General features: G+C 37.7%; 1 protein-coding gene across 8 annotated transcripts; it reads right to left on the bottom strand.

Annotated features, from left to right (window-relative positions):
• Nucleotides 1-1,081: 1,081 nt before the first annotated feature.
• LOC139960223 (uncharacterized) lies at nucleotides 1,082-19,920 on the bottom strand. 8 transcript variants are annotated; one of them, XR_011790432.1, is made up of 7 exons: nucleotides 19,648-19,920; nucleotides 13,944-14,032; nucleotides 12,412-12,519; nucleotides 11,015-11,110; nucleotides 10,085-10,169; nucleotides 9,352-9,473; nucleotides 1,082-6,685 (listed from the first exon to the last, which is right to left on the bottom strand). XR_011790432.1 is itself a non-coding variant. In XM_071958415.1 (6 exons), the coding sequence occupies exons 5-6, from the start codon at nucleotides 9,407-9,409 to the stop codon at nucleotides 6,438-6,440; spliced, it is 306 nt and encodes a 101-aa protein (XP_071814516.1). In that variant the 5' UTR covers nucleotides 9,410-9,473; nucleotides 10,085-10,169; nucleotides 11,015-11,110; nucleotides 12,412-12,519; nucleotides 13,944-14,098; the 3' UTR covers nucleotides 1,082-6,437. The 8 variants fall into 8 exon arrangements, 2 of the variants coding, with proteins under 2 accessions (XP_071814516.1, XP_071814517.1); XR_011790434.1 differs by having other exon boundaries at nucleotides 19,653-19,920; XR_011790433.1 differs by lacking the exon at nucleotides 19,648-19,920 and adding an exon at nucleotides 18,819-19,599.
• Nucleotides 19,921-20,475: the final 555 nt, after the last annotated feature.

The following is a 20,475-nucleotide window of genomic DNA, read 5'->3' as shown; positions in this document are numbered from 1 at the left end:
TCCCTCTGGAAAAACTTTGTTTCTTATATTTATACTTCCACTCCCTCCAAAGAACAGAAAAGTAAAAGGCTCTGTCTGGAGTCTCTGGACATTAACTGCAGACATGATGCTCTGTCTGGGAATCGAACCGGAGACATGGAGTTTGTCTGTCTCTCTCCAGTCCAGAGCACTACCAACTGCGCCACTAGAACTGTTGAGAATTAATGCTCGTTTCTAATATTTAAACTTCAAGTCCAGAATGGAAGAAGGAAAAGAGCAGAAAATCAAAATGCTCTGTCTGGGAATCGAACCGGAGACATGGAGTTTGTCTGTCTCTCTCCAGTCCAGAGCACTACCAACTGCGCCACTAGAACTGTTGAGAATTAATGCTCGTTTCTAATATTTAATCTTCAAGTCCAGAATGGAAGAAGGAAAAGAGAAGAAAATAAAAATGCTCTGTCTGGGAATCGAACCGGAGACATGGAGTTTGTCTGTCTCTCTCCAGTCCAGAGCACTACCAACTGCGCCACTAGAACTGTTGAGAATTAATGCTCGTTTCTAATATTTAAACCTCAAAGTCCAGAATGGAAGAAGGAAAAGAGAAGAAAATAAAAATGCTCTGTCTGGGAATCGAACCGGGGACATGGAGTTTGTCTGTCTCTCTGCAGTCCAGAGCACTACCAACTGCGCCACTAGAACTGTTGAGAATTAATGCTCGTTTCTAATATTTAAACCTCAAAGTCCAGAATGGAAGAAGGAAAAGAGAAGAAAATCAAAATGCTCTGTCTGGGAATCGAACCGGAGACATGGAGTTTGTCTGTCTCTCCCCAGTCCAGAGCACTACCAACTGCGCCACTAGAACTTTTGAGAATTAATGCTCGTTTCTAATATTTAAACTTCAGGTCCAGAATGGAAGAAGGAAAAGAGAAGAAAATCAAAATGCTCTGTCTGGGGATCGAACCAGAGACTTGGAGTTTGTCTGTCTCTCTGCAGTCCAGAGCACTACCAACTGCGCCACTAGAACTGTTGAGAATTTATACTCGTTTTTAAAATTTAATCTTCACAACATTCGGAGGCAAATAAATAGAAAACCAAATGCATCCTCTGGTGTTGTCTCATTTTTTCCAGTTTAATGACAATTTCATTGTACAAAACAATAATAAATATGCAAAATTATACATCATAACAACTGCGCCACAGTAACTGATAATTGAGAAATGATAGGCTTTTCTAATATTTTAACTTCAAAATGAGGAAAAGAAATACCAAATCAATACATCCTCTGGGAGTTGAATTCTAGACAAAGAGTTTGTCTTACTTTCGTAGTACATAGCACTAACCACTGTAACTGTTTAGAAATAATTATGATTTATTTGATTTGATTTATTTTGTTTCTTCACGTGCAAATATCCACTCGTCTTTGAGCTACACATAAACCTCTACCGCATACAAAATAACGAATTGACGTATAATTACAATAAAACAGACTCCCCAAATACAACAACCAAAACAACGAGCTAAATTACATCGACAATTACTGTGACAGCGTTGCCCATCATATCTTCAATACTTTCAAAAGACACTGTCCCTTACAGAAAACGGAAAACGAAAACTAAATAAGAATATCCTTACACTTATGAAACTCTGACGTCGCCTACGTAGAACCTATATCATCTCCCGAGACCCAACTCTAAAAAACACAAATTAACCAACTAAAAAAGCAATAAACAGACTAATATTGGCGGATGAACAAAACCGCGTCCAAAACGAATGCGATTCAATCATTAATGATAAAACCCGAAAAACTTTTGGAAAATTAAAAAAAAAGAAGCATTAACCCCCTTACACCCCCAAACACAGGTTAAACAGACCAAGGCCTTAGAGATAACGTAGGTAACATCATCACATAAACGCAAGACCAAATAAAGCTAATTGAATCGTACTTTAAAAGTATATGTTCGATGGCCCCCCATACGATATCAGCGGTAAACACGAAATAGACCGTACAATTATCAGTAATGAACCAGTTTCAACCCCAACCCCTTAGGATGTCTCAACGAAAACATCCCTCTATTAAAAAAAAAAATAGATATAAAAAATTGGTATAGTGCCACTAAAAAATGCATCCTACACTGGTCATGACAATATAAATGACCAAATGCTTCAAAACTCCCCTCCGATATTCATTAACTGTCATATTTTCCGACTATTTAACCAACTCCTTAGACTGGGTTATTTTCCAACCCATGGAAATCCGCCAAAAAGATTTTAATACCGAAACTAAGTAAAAACTATCGACCAATTAGTCTCCTCCCAGCCTTAGGTAAGATTTTAGAAAGAATTATAGATAACCGCACCAGAAACCACCTTGAGCAAATTAATCACCTTTCCCCTTATCAATCGGGCTAACTCCGCGCACACAAATCTACAATAAACCAAACTTTCTGCCCAAGGGCGTAGGAACCGGGGGGCTGGGGGCGCCAGCCCCCCAGTGAAAAATATGGAGGGGCGGAAGTATCATTCCGCCCCCCCCCCGCTTCGCAAGTCAGAAAACCCCTTTTTCATTTCCAAATGAGAAAAAAATCACATTTGGAGCACCAAATTGCATCTAAGGCCAGGTGAAAATGCAAAATTATATACAAAATGGAGTGGGTGGGTTGAAGTGTGCTATATTGCACCAAATTGCATCTGAGGCCACCTGGAAATGCAAAAAAATTCCAAACGGGATGGGGACACCCCCTCCCCTTAGACCCCTCCCCCAGGCCGGCCATCAGTCTTCAGCCCCCCACTCAAAAGTACCTTCCTACGCCACTGTTTCTGCCTATCTTTTAGGCAGAACAAAGGTTTGAGAATCCTTTGTTCGTCCTAAGAGTTTTTCGGGTTTCTATTGTTCCTCTGAAGTTGCAAACTGACCAAAAAAGAGGCCGTTAGAGGGCGCTCGACGCATCTTGCCAGTCATATGTGATTTCAAAGCAGTCAAATCAAACCTTTCTTATTCATAAATGTTCTCCAGTTTTACGGTGTTGTTTCCTCGGAAGTTGTATGCTAAGCGATAGAAGTGTTCAATGTTTTAATCGCAATTTTTTCTTCAAAAATGGAACGGAGGGTGATAAAAAACTGCCTGATACTGTTGTTTTAAGTGGTTGTTGTATATTAATAGTTTTCAACCGCTCCGCGACATGAGCTATGCAGATTCAGGAAACGTTGCCTTGACCATTACTTTAGCAACTAGGCAATCAAAAGAATTAAGATCTTTTAAGGCCTCAAAAATGTAGAATTTATATTCCAAAATGAGAGAACAGTCTTCCTATGCGAAATAAAAGACATACAGATGCTCTATGTGTGAGCACATGGACATATTCTTTGATCAATTTGAGCAAGAAAAGCAGCTCCGCCATCCCTTTAATAATTAATGAGTTACATGACATTGTTTTATTTCACTATGAAACATGTTCACAAGTTACTGCCAAACCTAGACTCATGTAGTATAAATCACTGAAAATAATACCAATTTTGAGACCATTTGAAATATGAAGTTCAATAAAGGTGTACGTTTTGAGTTATCCTGTTTACAAGTACAGCATTTTGAACTTCACCCTCCGTTCCATTTTGAAGACAAAATTAGCATTATTTCTCAACAGTTGCTGAGACGCAGTGGTTAGTGCTACTATGTTACAACTGTGGATAAAATATCATAAAATGAGAACTGCTGCATGTCATTTGCACAATTCTGGATCTAACTGCGCCAAAGTTCAATACAGGGGACCTGGAAGTGCAGCTATTGGTCAAGACAAATTGGTGGGGACACGGCATATCATGTCCCCATTACTGAAAAAGTTGATTGGGACGCGTCCCGCTGTCCCCACCAGATCTGCGCCCATGGTTTGGAGGCTGTTCATCCTGGAACGCCATTTTCATGCTCACTGATATGATGTGATATCTGCTGTTTGCTTAACAAATTCGAATAATTGAAATGAGACTGAAATAAATAACTTTGATCTGTTTATTGTGCAATTCCCCACATTCTTTTCATTTCGAAAGACGCACAGTTTCAAGTTCAGTACACACTGAAGGTTTCGATTCTCTATCTGCCTTTAGTTTAGGTAAGATCTTGGGATTTTCATCCCTAGATATCGCTGGATATTGCAAGAAATCCATACAGTACAGTGTTCTTGGTATTTCTTGGGCCTGATCTTGGGAAATTGCAAAATCGGGGAGTGGTCACACTCCATTTAGGTCAGTGCACGTCCACTAGACGTCACTTATACACAGCCCGATCACTAGACTTGTTATCGATAAAGTGGTGGTGTGTTGCCGGATTTTGTCGAGGTTTAGGTACTACGGGCGAAGGTTATTAATTAAGTTTTGTAACTCATCTGGAAGCGATGAGAGGGGTGGGGCGTAGGGGTTGTGGGGGTGTTTTCATGCAGATTGGAACAATCTCAAGAAGTGATAGGTGCGTCCGCCTGCCCCCCCCCCCCATGCACTACATGATATTCACAGGAGATGTGCTCAATTCTCCAATCACATGCGGAATTTATTTTTAGATTCATTGTATGAGTTACGGTACTAGATTTAGGGTAACAATTAGCATTCAGGTCGGAGTATAACATTTTATCTCTGGATGGCAGTGTTGCATCGAAGGACATATGTCTAGTGCAGTTCGCATATAGATCCTGGTCTAATACCCAAATGCGGCATATGTTCCCGACGACTCGGTCGAGACCAGCCACAGTGGGTTTCATAACACAATTGTACAATTGTTTATATATATATATATACATATATATATATATATGTATATATATATATATATATATATATATATATATATATATATATATATATATATATATATATATATATATATATATATATATATATACATTAGTGAAAGAGGAGATATAAAAACGTCAAAATGGAGTTGTCGGTGTAAGGGGTAGGGTGAGGCGCACGCCCCTTTCGATATCATCGATCCGTCACTGGCTACCCTATGTGTATAATAGGGAACAGCCCTGTAATTATGTCACTGTTCTTCTTTCTCTTCCCGGTTGCTTGCCGTTTTTTCTACTCCCTCCTTTTCCTCTATTTCTTCTTTTTCTTTTCCCTTCCTTCCTCCCCTTCTTTCCCCTCTTTTCCCCCTTTTTTCTTCTCTTTTTTTTCTCTCCTCTTTTTCTTACCCGGGGGGCTCGTGCCCCTAATGCCCCCTGGATACGCGCCTGATCAAGGTGGTCTGAATTTTGACCCTAAGTGACCTTTGACCTCTTCATAGAACATTCAGTTCTTGTACATTTCTGAGCATGAGGATAATCGCAGCTTTGATTTTGAAGCTATGTTGACAAGGATTTCAGGCTTTTGGCAGCTGATGACTCCAATTTACATTTGACCTCTGAACAGAACTGCTCAAAGTGTAATGCTCAGTGAGGGGGACCTACCACTTAATTATGACATTTTACCGATGCTACAGATGTTCACTAAACTCGACTACGAGGTTTTTGTATTTTGGCAGCTGATGACCTCAATTGACCTTTGACTCTGCTCAATAATTGGAGCAGCCAAAGAATTCAGTGCTGTAAATTTACATCCTAATTTTCCTGAAATTTATGCAAGATATGCTTGGTGAGTCATCCCGTTTACAAGTTGGAACATCACATATACCTACGTTTACCTGCATACATACACGCCTAGATTCCCTTTTGCATTTTGGCTAGGAATCAATGAAAGATTCCTGGCATAGGATACTTATAAATTCCTCTCTTCTGAATTTACAGACTATTTACAGATTATCTTTTAGCATCATCACATGATCATCCTTAATGAAAAACCTTTCATAATTTCTATCTGTAAATCTGAGAAAATTTTCAACATGATACCCTCGAGAAGAGCACTTTTGAAAACATGCAAGAGAGAAAAAAAAAACCTGGTATTTTTAGGTGCAGGGCAGAGATGGTCTTATGGTATTGCAGAAGTATTCAAGACTATGCATGAAATAAAGACAGATTTCCCCTGAAAAAAATTCTGCCAAACTGTTCCTTAAAATTTAGAAAAGCAGTTTTTCAAGTGTTTTAAGTACAGCTTTCATAACAGTATTCTCCATTTTATCTCTTGCTATTTCAAGGAAAAAAAACTGCATATCCTTTAGTGCTTCAATATTTACACACATGGTCATACAAAAAAGTAGAAAAGCCCACATATATGTATATATATATAGTATACATATATACATATATCTTTCAAGAAGCTGCAACATCAGTGGCTCAAAAAGTTTGTGATCCTGAAAGTTCAAGACAGGCAGGACTATCTGGTAGCTGGATAGAATCACTTTCTGATTCTTCTTCAACTTTAGTCCTATTTCTCATCCCTTTGGAGGAAACTTCCATCAGCTTGTCTCTTTGGTTTGATGTAGCGTTCAGCACAGGGCCCAGAATAGGGACAAACTTTTCTGTCTTCTTCTGCCTTCAGGAGGTTATCGTCTGGTAAGACTTTCTTGATCTGGTCCGAGTTGACCGTACTTGACTCGGAGATGAGATGGAGGCTTTCATGTCCATAATGAGACTAGAGAAGGGATCTGAATGGGCTACAGGGGCTTGGGATTCCAATTTATTTTCTCTGTCTGATGTTTTGTCATCTGCCCAAGTCTCTTCCAAATTTAAGTCTTCTGGAGGTCTCTCGGGGAGCTGTTCCATGGTGGACACCATAGGTGGTTCTGTCCATAAAAGAGTATGAAAGAAAATTACTAGATAGGAATACACAAGCCATGTAGACGAAAGTACTCTGCATAAAGTGTAGATCATTCATGTTACATTTGAAGACTCGAATGACTTGACGATAGCCAATAATTTTAAGGGCGAACATGGATTGCTTTAGGTGATGGGAGGGGGTGGGGGGTAACACTTTCTGGTGGGAGGGGGTCAGAGCCACAGACAGAGACGTAAGAACATTTAATGATTTCCCTAACCTATGTAATGTCAGAAATGTCAAATATATATATTTTTCTTTATGACCCATCTACTAGTAAATTGTCTAGTATTGTTGTTTCAACTACAGTAGTTACAGAATATTATTATAAAATGTAAAAAAAAAGGAATATATTACAACATGAAGGCCAAAAGTATTTGAGTTGCAATAGATTTACAATCTATATTACATTGGAAAGACATGAAGGAAAACTTCATAATAAAGATTACTTTAGGAACAAACCTCAGTTAATTTGTGTTGAACCGTTGAAAAACAGTGCTATCAGGCCAGGCTGGATTTTTATGCCACTTTTAATTTTTGAGGGAACGACCCTTTAATTTGCCGAGGTTCATCGGTTTAGAGTGACAATACTATTTAGTCTAATACTTTTACCATTTAGCTCAGTTCCTCAGATCCAACACAAAATCACAAAAAGGGTTTTACCTGTCTCAAATGACATGTTTACAGTGGTAGTACAAATTTGTCAACTTTTATACAGATGGTGTTAATTTTCATTCAATGGATGCAAGGGTGTTGTTGTTTTAATATCAAGTTAAAGGAACATGCTTTGGTTGAGTGAGTTATTAGAATTTATGTAAAGCAATGGGTTAACATTAACATTAAAGCCCGTACTAGAAGAGCTGATAATATCATCAAGTTAGCCTTTAAAGGAACATACCGGAGGTTCAGTATATTTTAATGGTGAATAGCTTGAAACTGGATCAGCATTGTATGAGTGTAAAATCTCAAATTAACCTTGTTCTGGTGGACTACAACATTATTTTGTCTAAAATTCAGCCTACATTTGTCATTTAGGTAGATACTGAAGATGTGACGGATATGAAGTCATGCTTTCGAGGAAGGAAACATTTCTTTTACAGTTTTATTAATTCTTATTCTCATTTCATTATCTGACAATAACATGGATGGAGAAATGTACTACATCTCAAACCTGCCCATAATCAGAAAGCAAAGCCAGAATATTAAAGTAGAGGGTGGAGTGGAGGCAATAACTAAGTGTTTACTATTTTGAATACATGTGCTGAAAGTTTCTCCATTTTGTTTATCATTATATTGATGATGATACTAGAGTTTCTGTAAATGGATGAAAAATGCCCAATATCTTTGCACTTGTGTAGCAAGTCAGTCAATTTCATAGCAAGATTCTCTCGGGTAAATGGAGCAACAGAGGTCGGAGTGGGTTTAGTGGTACTGGATATGTGTTTTGGTGGGGCTACAGACAAAATCTAAGAGAAAGGGAATCTAGGTCCCACCCCTGGCTGCATCCAAAACAGCAAAATACTAAGTAACTGGGTGTTTATTTAAAAATAAACTACAGGTCTTTAATTGAGATGGAGAACAACACACAATAACTGCAATGTCCCTAAATATTCCACCAAGACCCCCCCCCCCCCCTCTGCCATCCTCCCGGACCAATTCTCTCCTAGTCTCTTTACGTGTAGGGTTTCCAGAAAGATCTGACCAGACCCGACGTTAATATTCTTACACCCTTTTCAAGATATTCCTCTAAACATATTTATATTTCTGGGATTATAGGAAAAACAAATTCACTGCACAGAACAAAGCCTTATTTGTCAAAAAATACATGACACAATGCACTTACAATTTAAGGGAACCCCCCCCCCCCCTCCCAAAGAAATAATGCACAGTTGCATATGGCAAAACTAATGGCAGGTATAATATTGTTTCCAATACACTAGTAACTGCACAGCTACTTTCGTGATGGGCAAAAAGAGCAATTTGCTTTGCATGAATACTTATTCAGTTCTAGGAAAAAGGGAAGGAGCTTGTAATCCTTACAATATTCACCAAATGTTCTTTACACTAAATCTGAGGACGAAGGAAATAAACTTGATGTATTCTTCAACGTTCGGAAAATTCCACTCTCCTCAACGCTGTTGTACTCCATCGCCTTCGGTAAGACTGAATATTACTAAGTGATATTTCATCACGGTTAGGGATACTTCTTTCCGTGGGTGGGGTGAGGTTGTCGGGACATAAAATTTAACAACTGCACTCATTCAATACAAAAACTTGGTATAAATTCCATATACAGGTAAGTTAGGTAACATCTTCGCTTGCAAAATACCATAAATAGAACATTTTAACCGCATTGAAACATCCCTGATTTATGCTTGAAATTCCTGCTAAACGTGCTCGGGTTTATTTAGCAGTGAAGTAAATCTTGTACGCAAGACAGACTCATTGGTTAGTTTTTAAATTCATTCCAAGTTACTTCGCACATGACCATATCTGTGACCTGCTCGCAAACAATAGTCCTACAACCCATTGTCTCCAGCATACTGCTACCAATAATTTTATACATTGCGAGCATCATATCCATCTTGTACTCTCAACGTACCAAACCCAAATGGAAGAAACGTGAAAATGTACCTGGCTCTTCCTCCTTCTGTACGGCTTTATGAGATTGAACGACCCTTTGACCTAGCATCTTGATCTCTGCTACCCAGTCTCTTCACGGAATCCTCTGATTTTATTACGCTATCCTTCAACGTCTAAGCAGAAAGATGGATTAATAATCAATCACGCAAAGATGGATTAATAATCAATCACGCAAAGATGGATTAGTAATCAATCACGCAAAGATGCATTAATAATCATCATTGCTTACAGATTTCTCTTTTGTTATACAACCCACAGGGGAAATGAATTCCACCCCACCAAGATGGGGAATATTTTCACTTTCATTAAATAATGTGTTAACGTTTTCCCCATAAGGTCGGTTCATAACATCTCTTATGCTATTGTCACGTTACAGGAGCAGACGTCACTTACTCTCTTCGTTGGGATCTGGGTAGGGGTTGAAATTTAAGCCCCAATGAATGAGCTGGAGCTTGCGGATTAAACACCAAATGTTTCATCACCAACAGCAGTGGGTAGTTTCACTCAGCATTCTATTAAACCCGAAATGTAGTGTAAGCAATGAAACTTGAAATTACATGATGTTGCATGTAAGTCGCAATTGAACCTTGCATCTAATGATATTAAACACCAACAATGTTAGGACAGCCCTTGAACAAAGCAATTAAACTTACATTTAACTAATGAAACTATACCCAAATTGACAGTTGAAATGATCCATTAATTAATAGTTTTGTCATCTCACCTTCATTCTGTCATGGATTGCTTCATTAGTCATCTTAATTCCTTGCATACCTTGAAGTTAGCCATCTTTATCAATCTTATCTTTCCTGTTGAGAAAAACAAAAACGAATGAAACTTGCCTAATAAACTCCCTTGTTATGGGATCTTAGCATCTATTACGATTAAAACATAAGACAAGATGGCGATCCATGGCATCTCATCTCTTCTATGATGGAATGGATCTACAATGAACTTAAACCTTGACCCTTAACAACTGCATAAGTTCTAATTTAAAATTTGTCCCATCATAATCTACATACTTTGTGGTTTAATGACTTATTCCAACATACTGACAAGCAGAAAGTGGCTACAGTTTCTGGATATTTGACCTTTCAACTATGACATTTATACCAATCACCCAAAATCACGTTTAAAGTACATGGTCAGGCACCTACCCACCAAGTTTGAACCTGATCGGACTTACAGTCTAGGAGAAGCTTCACGACACACTCCTTTGCACTATTTAGACCAATTTTAACTCTACCTCAATTCGACCTGTTAACTATATACAAGCCTAAACAGCTAAATCTGTCTTGTTTTAAACCTTGTCTCTTCATTCTCTACATATATTGTGGTTTAATGCCTTTGTCCAACAAGTTGGCATGCAGAAAATGGCTAAAAACCAATTTTTAGATTTCTTGACCTTCGACCTCTTTGACGTCATCAATCACGCAGGCATGAGTTAACATGGTCAGGCACCCACCCACCAAGCTTGAACTTGACAGGACTTCGGGTCTAGGAGTTTGTGACATACTTAATTTTGCTCACTCACTCACAAACATACACACCTACACACACCCATACACACATATACACAAACACACACGCCATCACCATCGCATAGATTCCTTCGGCCTTCGGAAGGAATCAATAAATTGTTAAAATATCCTACCTGTAGTGAAGGATTTGTGTAATCTCTTCAATTGGTTTTCCCAAGACTCTGTATCAGATTCCATATCACTTTCACAGTCCTCCTCATATGGATCAACTAGAACAGAAAAAATTATAAATGCTATGAATGATATCTGTTGCAGAATTAGGCATGAACCCAAAAGGTAATTGAATTGCCACTGGTAGTAGTTTTACTGAAGTGTAATCTTTTTTTGGCAAACAGGTATTGAAAAATCCCAATGTGCTCTTCTCTAGCTATGGTGGTTAGCACAATATAGCTATCTCTAGTTGATCTTAGCATCATATGACTAATTCTTCAGCATCAATTTAAGATACAGTACGGTACTTTACTGAGTATTTGCTAGTGTGACTACAACTATGACTTGAGCAGAAGGAAAAGAAACAGGTCTATGCAGTCATGCTTGTGTGTATGGATGTGTATATGTAAGTGACATGCATGTGACACCACTTGTAAACATAATAACTTGATACTTAAGGCAAACTTCAGTTGAGCTCATACTAGGTAGGTAGAATACCTTTTTGTGAGTACATGGTCCCTATTGCTTTTGGTTGAGGTCAAAGTTCATCTGAGGTAAAAAACTATGAACCTTTAATCATCGTAATTTGAGACAAACTTCAATTAAATTCATGCTTGTTATGTAGATTATTCATAGTGAGTAAATGGTCCCTATTGTTTTTCTCAAAGGTCGACAGATGTCAAACACTGACAACCTTGTAAACACCTTATCTTGACAAGACACACTTCAATTGAGCTCATACTTAGTATGTGTATTCTTTCGAGTGTTTATATGACCCATATTGTTTTATATGGAGGTTAACAGAGGTCAAACATAGAAACCTTGTAAAAAACATATAATGAGGTAAAATTCAATTGAGCTTATACAGTACTTGGTGGGTAGGTTACCCATAGTGAGAAGGTAGGTAGGTTTTCTTCTGTGCCAGATGGCTCATAAGGTTGGTGCTTAAACCTGGTTTCCATGATGCAAGTAAAATCAGAGTCAAACACTCCCCCAATCCGTCAATCCCTTGCTAACTAGCCCCTAGCCGAAGCTAGCGCCCATTTTAGAGATGGGTGGACTGAAGCAAATGGAGTAAAGTGTCTTGCACAAGGATTCAACGTATTGACTATGCCACCTGTGGGACTCAGACTCACAACCTGTGTGTTACGAGTCAAATGCACAAGGCACCATGACCCATAGTGAGTGAATTATTTCTATTAGTTTTTTCGGCAATCAAAGGTCATTTGCGGTCAACAGAGGTCCAGCAATGTGTGGGACTGTGTGCGTGCCATAATGCAAAAGTGGACCTTTTCCAGATTGGACTTTGTTTGGGGACCCCTGCATATGTCCCTGGCTTAAGGATAATAATTTTCCTTACCAGGCAACAATGCTTTTTGCCAAGTTGTTGGACAAACTCTCTTTGGGGTTGACCTGGAAGAACATGCTTGGTCAAGATCGCTACTTTCACTATCTTCATCCAGGGTACCTGCAAACCAAAATAAAAGAACCATGTACAATTTAATTAATTGTAAGTATGAAATTAATTCTTTCAACAAGAAATTGATAGGTAGATATTGATGGTTTGGCATATAAGAATTTCAGGTATCCTTTGTTCCCATATTCAAGAACATCATATTCACTACAAATATTGTATTCTCATAATTAATTTACAACAGTGTGATTTCTTCTGACTAGTAGCCGTAATGGTAGACTTACATGGACTGTACTGTATGTTAATCAGTCCATGTACAATATTCAGCCCATAGCCATGTACTGTTGGACACCTCACTAAAGTATGTCATTCAACACATGTGTTGTTCAAAATGATTTAGTACTTAAGCATACTTTTTTAACTACCCTTTATTTTTTGCAGTGGCATAGTGAGGGGAGCAAGGGAACTTTCCCCAAGGCACAGGGTATAGGGCCCCCTGCCCCTGGGTGCTGATAATGCTCACTATGCCACTGATCGTACTTGGAGTTTTTGCATGCAAGACATAATCAAAATTTGCAATATGCAATTACAACAAACTGAATGTTGTACATATGACACCCAGCATGTAGCCATCCATGTGTGTGCATAGTAGGACCCTTGTCACTGGTCCATCTTATTCCAGGGAGTTCATATAGTAATGGATTTACCACCAGAGAGAAGACATGTACATGAATAAATAGGAGGTGGTATACATGTGATTTCCTCTATCTTAAACAATATTTTGTGTCACCTTTACATATAGGTAACATGCCATATGAGTAACATATTTAATGAGTAACATTAGGATATTCAAAATTTCCAATACCTTAAAATATTTAAATGTTGAAATTATACAGATCAATGAATGGTAAGTAGGACATTCAGCATACAACCATTCATGCATGAGGGTGAGACACTTGTTACTGGTCCATATGTTGAAGACATGCTATTAGCCACTGTGCCCCTGCTTATATTGAACCCTAGTCCATCTTATTTCAAGGAATTTATAGTTGAGGGTGCTAAACATTTGCCTAGCTCACTGTATCCCTACATGACCTTTGGATACATATTCCATACTACTTACCTCACAGTGTCCAATGGGCATATGAGTGGAGGGGGGGGGGGGCTACTAAGTAGGATAGACCTGCATTGGAAACATGTGTAACTAGGTTATATCAAAGTTCAAACACAAGCGTTAAAATGCCTCAGAACTCAATTTTTTTTATAGGTACTGTAAATATTATGAGTACTTGCCCAATGTTAAATGAATGGTGGTTATGACATTCAGCACACAGCCAAGTACAGTAACACCAAGTTTGTCACCGGACCAGTATTGGGGTACACTTCAATCCAAACATCACAAAAGACATTTTTGTATATATGTACGCAGTTGTCAAACTCATTATCAATCACTACATGAAATATCAAACCTTTCTTACCTGTCAAGGTTTTGTGTGTTGTTTCAGTGGATGACTACTGTCACAGGAGCTTGTTTCAGATTCTGTAACATTTTCACAACCTTCCTCATCTGGTGGAAATGAAAGATATGTACAAAAGGTCACGAAGAATTTGTAGCTACAGAGTATACAGTTCATAATTATTTAAGAATGAAACAGATCCAACAGTAAGCTAATGGGGCCTTACTTTACTACTGTAATGTAAGCTAGACGTTTTGGACTAGTCACTGACCATAACTGTGTTTTATGGTTTATCAAAGGTGGAGGATATTTACCGATATTAACCGATCGTCAGCCAAATAAGCAGTATTTGTAGCAATTTGCTTCTGTACCTGTAATATATATATATTGTCATATTTTCCGAGAGTATTTTTAACTCATAGAGACAGATATTTTGACTATTTATTTCTTCAATGTTGTTTACATTTTAGACTGTTGAACAGTGGCTTAATAAATTGGACAGATCATTAATTGTTTTGTTTAAGTGTATTTTCAATTAAATAAAATACTGTTTTTTTGCAAGGTGGGTCAGATCCAAAACCTGTCAACCTCAGGGCTAAAATTTAGATGATCATAGTTATCAATTTTGATAGTTTTGTCCAAAAGAAGAACAATTTAAGCTTGCTTGGCAAAAAAATTAAATTTGTATGTTTCTTTGTTAACGAGTACTGCTTAATTATATCGACAATGCACTTAAGCCAGCGTTATGGACGGAAACAGCAATTTGTGCCACTGAACTGCAAGGAATGATGGAATTCACAGGAATCTGCACCTGAATAATTGTTTATGGTACTGATCTCTCCAAAATAGTTTTTGGAAAAATTAAGTAGGGCATCCCTAATTAAGATGCTAATCGAGAAGAAAATCATTATTTCCATCCATAACGCTACCTGATGTCATTAATCTCCTGGCAATTTTAAAGTTCACTTCAGTGATAAAATTTGCATGTAATCTTCTGAAGGTTATCAATGCCATTAAGGATGAAGTGAAAAATTACCAGATTCTTGCACATAGATAAACTGGGGTTCAGTGAAACATCTGTGTTATGGATGGAATTAGGAAAACGTTATGGACGGAATGTGAATGTTATGGATGGAAATTACTATCTTTGGAGAAACTATGCAGAATGTTTTTTAATAAGTTAAATCAAAGACATCAAATGTGAATGAATGTTATTAAGGATGGAAAACCTTTTTTTAAATGTACATTACAGTATTTTTCTAGGCTTTTAGGTGATGTTTTCCCTAAATTAAAAAAAAAAAGAATAGAAGCAATTATTGTAAAAATCCAAAACTTTGAGGATATTCATTTCAAAATAAGGCAAAACACCCACCTGAAATTTTTTGTACAAACAGGGTGGTACTATATCTCTTCCAGAAAAAATTATCAGATTTTTTCACCATGACGCGTTTTGAGTTATTGGCCGTCAAAGATGACCTCTTTTGTACATCGGAGCAGCTTAACAACTTCATAAATTATTATTGAGAACAGCTAGAACCCTAAAATTTGTTTAGGTGTAAGAACTTGATACTTAAAATTAAAGTATAAATCCCTGACAGCTCTAACATGGTTACTTTGGTAAAAATTTGGCATCAAATCTCATGCCTCATGCTGAATCATGCCTCATGCTGAATCGCAGCATGAAATAGCAAATTTAGAGTTGCACAACTTGCAAACATATCATAGGAAAGCATTGTAATCATTATTTTATAATGGTTGTACCAGACATAATAACCTCTGAAAGAATCAAGTAACCTGAAGCAATGATTTAGGAGCAATTCATCACTAAAAGTAGCACATTTTTTAGTGAAAAGTACAAAAATCGAATATTTTGACACTTTTAAGTTGACCTAACTCCACAAGACAATATTTTTGTAGCCTAATTTTTTATTTTCCTATTCTATGGGATAGACTCTATAGGCATCTGTAATAGAAAGGTAGTAGAATGTTTAATTGCTGAGAAATGAGACCTCAAAAGTCAAGAAAATGCCATGGTGGCGACAAATTGCGGAATTTCTATGCAACTGAAATTTTCAGAATATGCTTATTTCATGATGGTCCAATCATACAAAACATTTGGGAATTTTTAGAGAGGGTGCAGCAACAGCCATCCGTGATTTGACATGGAATGACCCTAATCCAAGTTGTCATCCTCATGCAATGTGGTTTTTGTGTATGAAGGAGACTGGTGGTTGGAAAAGATGGACCAAATATCAGTTGACAATAATGATGTCTATGTCTCCTTCCTACACCCTAAGGGCCCTACCAATACTTTCTTCTGGCCATCACCTGAAGACAAATCTTGGATACCACTAGGAATGATCATGGGGAAATTAGAACAGCCTGTCCTCCCAATTTCAAGTAGCAAAGTGGGAATTGCAACAAAAGTGGTTGAATATATGAGGGACAAGTTTCAAAGAGATTGTGAGCCGTGATGGTGACGGAAAATTTTGACAAACATGAATCAATGTATTTTGTTAAGATTGAAAAGTCTATTTCAAATTTTCATGACTGTTCAACCATACAGGCCTCCCATGTCCACAGTTTTTGTGGTAATGTTAAAGTGTTGAAAGTTTACTGATGTTCTCGTTCATGACCTTATAAAATGTTTTAAAGAGGGCTATATTGCTGTCCATGTACAGGTCCAAGGTTTAATATTTTTTATGAACAATAAGGTTCATCTTGTTACAGCTAAAAGTGTTTTGAATTAAAAAATAAAAAAATATTTGCATGTGTTGTTTTCTTTCATACAAGTTTTGCAGACTGGTGAAACTTTGATTTCATTGGCATTGTTTGAAGGAGGTGAAGCCACAAAGGTGAAAAAAAACAAATGGGAAAAGTACTGACAGCCTCTGCTTATAGTGCTGAAAGCCACCTGATGAGTACCTTCAGCAAGAGTGAAACTTTTCATGTGCTATAGCAATTCATTTTAGGCTAATTCAATACTTTCCGTCCATAACATTCCGTCCATAACAATTCCTATTTCAGGTCTAGCTCTTTCCCTTCTTGTAATAAATTCAATTTTATTTGATATTATTACACATATTGACCATAAGTATTAACTTATAACACACACTTCACAATTCAAGAGTTGATCCTAAATCAGGACGAAACCTTCCGTCCATAACGTTGTACATTCCGTCCATAACACAGAATTTTGGTTTGTGGTAGTGGTTTAATGGAGGTATATTGAAGATTATGAGTGGGAGTATGATAAAGCTTAGGTACCAGGCCTGTGATGTAAAGTACCTTAAACTTTGAAATCCTGAACACTTCACAGAGTTTTGACCCACTATGAAGGTTGGTGGGAATTGATCATTTTTCTGATTCCGTCCATAACGAACACCTAATTTGCATATTCAGACTAATATTGCACCACCCAATTAATTTTTTTCTGTAATATGGTAGAGGTATCCCAACTTAGATCAATCATGCATACCTCACCAAAAACTAACTCTCACACTATTTTTGATGGGACTTTATCTCTGTGAATTCCGTCCATAACAATGGCAGAGGTTTTGGATCTGACCCAGCTTTGGGCGCTGTTATTAGACCTCCTAATCAAAGGTTTATTCTATACTAATTAGGTTATATTAATTGTTGCTGTTGGATTAGAAAAATCCTTTTGTGTCAATGATTTGTGTTTCACAGGTTTTAAGTTTTGTTCTGCTTGAACCTTTTATATATTTACAAGTTTATTAAATAATTACTACATGTAATAATTTATGTTTTATGGTGTTGCTTCATATTTCTTATTTGTGTCGATGGCCACCAATACTAATGAATGGGTGATCATGATCGGGTAAATAAGTGAAGTTCCTTATCTGACCGACAATCGGGTAAATACCCACAACGTTTACTAAAACCTCCACAACACATTCACTGCTGTTTGCACGATTCTTACCCACTTTTACTAGTTTGTGCATTAAGTTTTTCAAGTACTTAATTGTGCGTAGCACATCTCCATCATGGACAATATCTTGTGATCATATTTTAAAAATGAATTCAGTGATAAAAGACAAAAAATTTTGCCAAAACTTAACACACACAATATGGCAGGGCGGACTTCTAAGTTACCATGCTGTTACTAGGACATTTGTACCCAACTCGCCGTATCAGCCAGTGAAAACAAATGATAGATACATTCACTAACTACTATGGTCTATCTTGATCGCCAGAGCTAAAATACTCTTATTCAGAAGTTTAAACTTCAAGTAATTTCAAATATTTGTGTAGTTTTTATTTGCTACTAAACACTAATCATTTAAGTCAAGAAACCTTTTTTTACTTAGCTAGAGCCATTATCTGTATGTTATCTACACTATTCAAGAGTAGAACAACACATTGACATAAACATGATGCAGCTCAGATTTGCGACCCTTATAACGTCTCAGAACAAGATAAAATAGAAAAAATTCACATATTTTGTAACTTGTGATTTCCGTAGGCAATCCAGCATCACTGAGATCTTAAAGACTTTGAAATGGGAACCCCTCATAGAAAGACGGAAAAGGGCCAGACTCATGCTTCTTTATCAAATTATAAATGGCCTAGTTGCAGTCCCAAACGATACTAATCCCTTCTTGAAGCCAGGGAGATATCTCCGCTATACTCAAATTCCTTGCTTTTCAGTATAGTTTCTCTCCTAGGACTATTAAAGTCTGGAATACGCAATCCTTGGCGGGATAAGGAGAGCCATAGTCTTGAGGTGTTTAAAACTAGATTGCCCACGCATTGTTTGTTAGTGTTACTAGCACTGCTGCCCTGCGTAACAACATCCTTGTTGTGATACTCGAGAGGGGTTTTAACAAGTACTTAACAGAAACAGAAATACACTGTAGATTGGTGTGTGCTCACCGGCAAAAATCTGGTGACTGCAGAAAAGTGACTTCAGCCCGCGCTGCCCCATAGACTAAGGTGACCAGACGTCCCCGATTTTCGGGGACAGTCCCGATTACAGTGTGCTGTCCCCGATGAACAAGTGTCCCCAAAAATGTCCCCGATTCGTCAAAATGTTCAGGAATTTCGAAAATATCCCACATTATTAGTAAAATAATTGTAAAAAACCAATTTATTCAAGTGTGCAGTCGCAGAACGGAACTAAACAGTATTTCAGGTAAGCCATTGTAAAGTAAAATATGCTAGATCGATCTAGCCTAGCACTCTTTCGTAAAGTAAATAAATTTCATCTAAGAAAAAGCTACATTTTTGAAAATAAAATTGATTTAAAAAGTGCTTCTAAGTATCACCATTTTACATCTAAGCACCTTAGGCACTAGAAAATTTTCCAAAGGGGATGGGGACACCCCCTCCCCTTAGACCCCTCCCCCATATCAGTTACGCAATAAATGTCCCTGATTCCAGTCAGGCAAATATGGTCACCTTACCATAGACGTTAACTCGAATTAGGCAAGTGTGATGTAATTCACATATATACCTTAGGCCTAGCCTAATCGTGCATCGTTTTATTGTACATCAACCATGGACTATAGTGTAGAGGTTTGCGAAAAGTTCCCACTTTCATGACGCCAAACTAGCCTACGCTACGTATCGCATACAAGTAGCAGCATGGACACTTCGAAGTTAGGACACCTAGGCTAAGCATTAAAACACCCCAAAACTATATCTTCTGGTATAAATCCCCTGAAAGTATACTTGATATGGTGGGAGAAGTGAGTTATATTACGATACACGGCCAAACTTTCTTCCTGCAAACTGTTTTCACGTTGTATACCAAGAAGATTCTTCGTTATTGTGGAATTGGTATTTCTTTGCTGCATTTTGCGAAGTTCAGACCACTGATGTTCGGACACCCGGCCCACAGTGTGGCGCTGGTGATAAAATTGGTGGCGCAGTTGCTCTTTCAGTAATTATAACAGACTTCATAGATCTCCGTCATTTTATTGACAAATACGTAAGTACTTACTTGCACCATGGAGGCAAAAACAGATTGAACACGGGTCATTTTGAAGAGAAAGTAACTGTAGCCTAGTAGTTTTTTGTGAAATTGGCTGTTGCTATAGGTTGTCATGGTGATATCGTGTATTTCTTAGGGGTGTCCGAACTTCGCAGTGTTGCGAACTTCGCAATACTGACTATACTAGCTGGCTAAAGATTCGTAAGCCTGGCCCTACCTTAATATCCCATAAATCAATCATCTTGTTATCATTTTGTTATGTATTAGAAAGATCGAAAGCACATACCTTTATCTCTTAACGGTTACATAATTTAATTATCCAAGCCACTGTCTTATCTAATCTCTTTGTCCATAACGCTTTTGAATTTAATTGATCTTAACGCGTAAGATGCAAGGGATTGTGCGCTGAATGGAAACCAGGACCGGACCAGGCATACGTATGACGTCACATATATACAACTTCATGTCAAAAATTAGCACCGATTTTCGAATATCTCGAATAAAAATTATATTGAAAATATATTTCCTTATCACTTACATAGGTGCAAGCTGACATCAGTGAAGGAGCGACCATACAGACAGGGAAGGGGGGGGGGG

Source organism: Apostichopus japonicus, chromosome 19 (assembly GCF_037975245.1).
Source record: "Apostichopus japonicus isolate 1M-3 chromosome 19, ASM3797524v1, whole genome shotgun sequence".
Lineage (NCBI taxonomy): Eukaryota > Metazoa > Echinodermata > Holothuroidea > Aspidochirotida > Stichopodidae > Apostichopus > Apostichopus japonicus.
The sequence above is the reverse complement of the archived record's forward strand: the minus strand, read 5'-3'. Positions and strand labels throughout refer to the sequence as shown.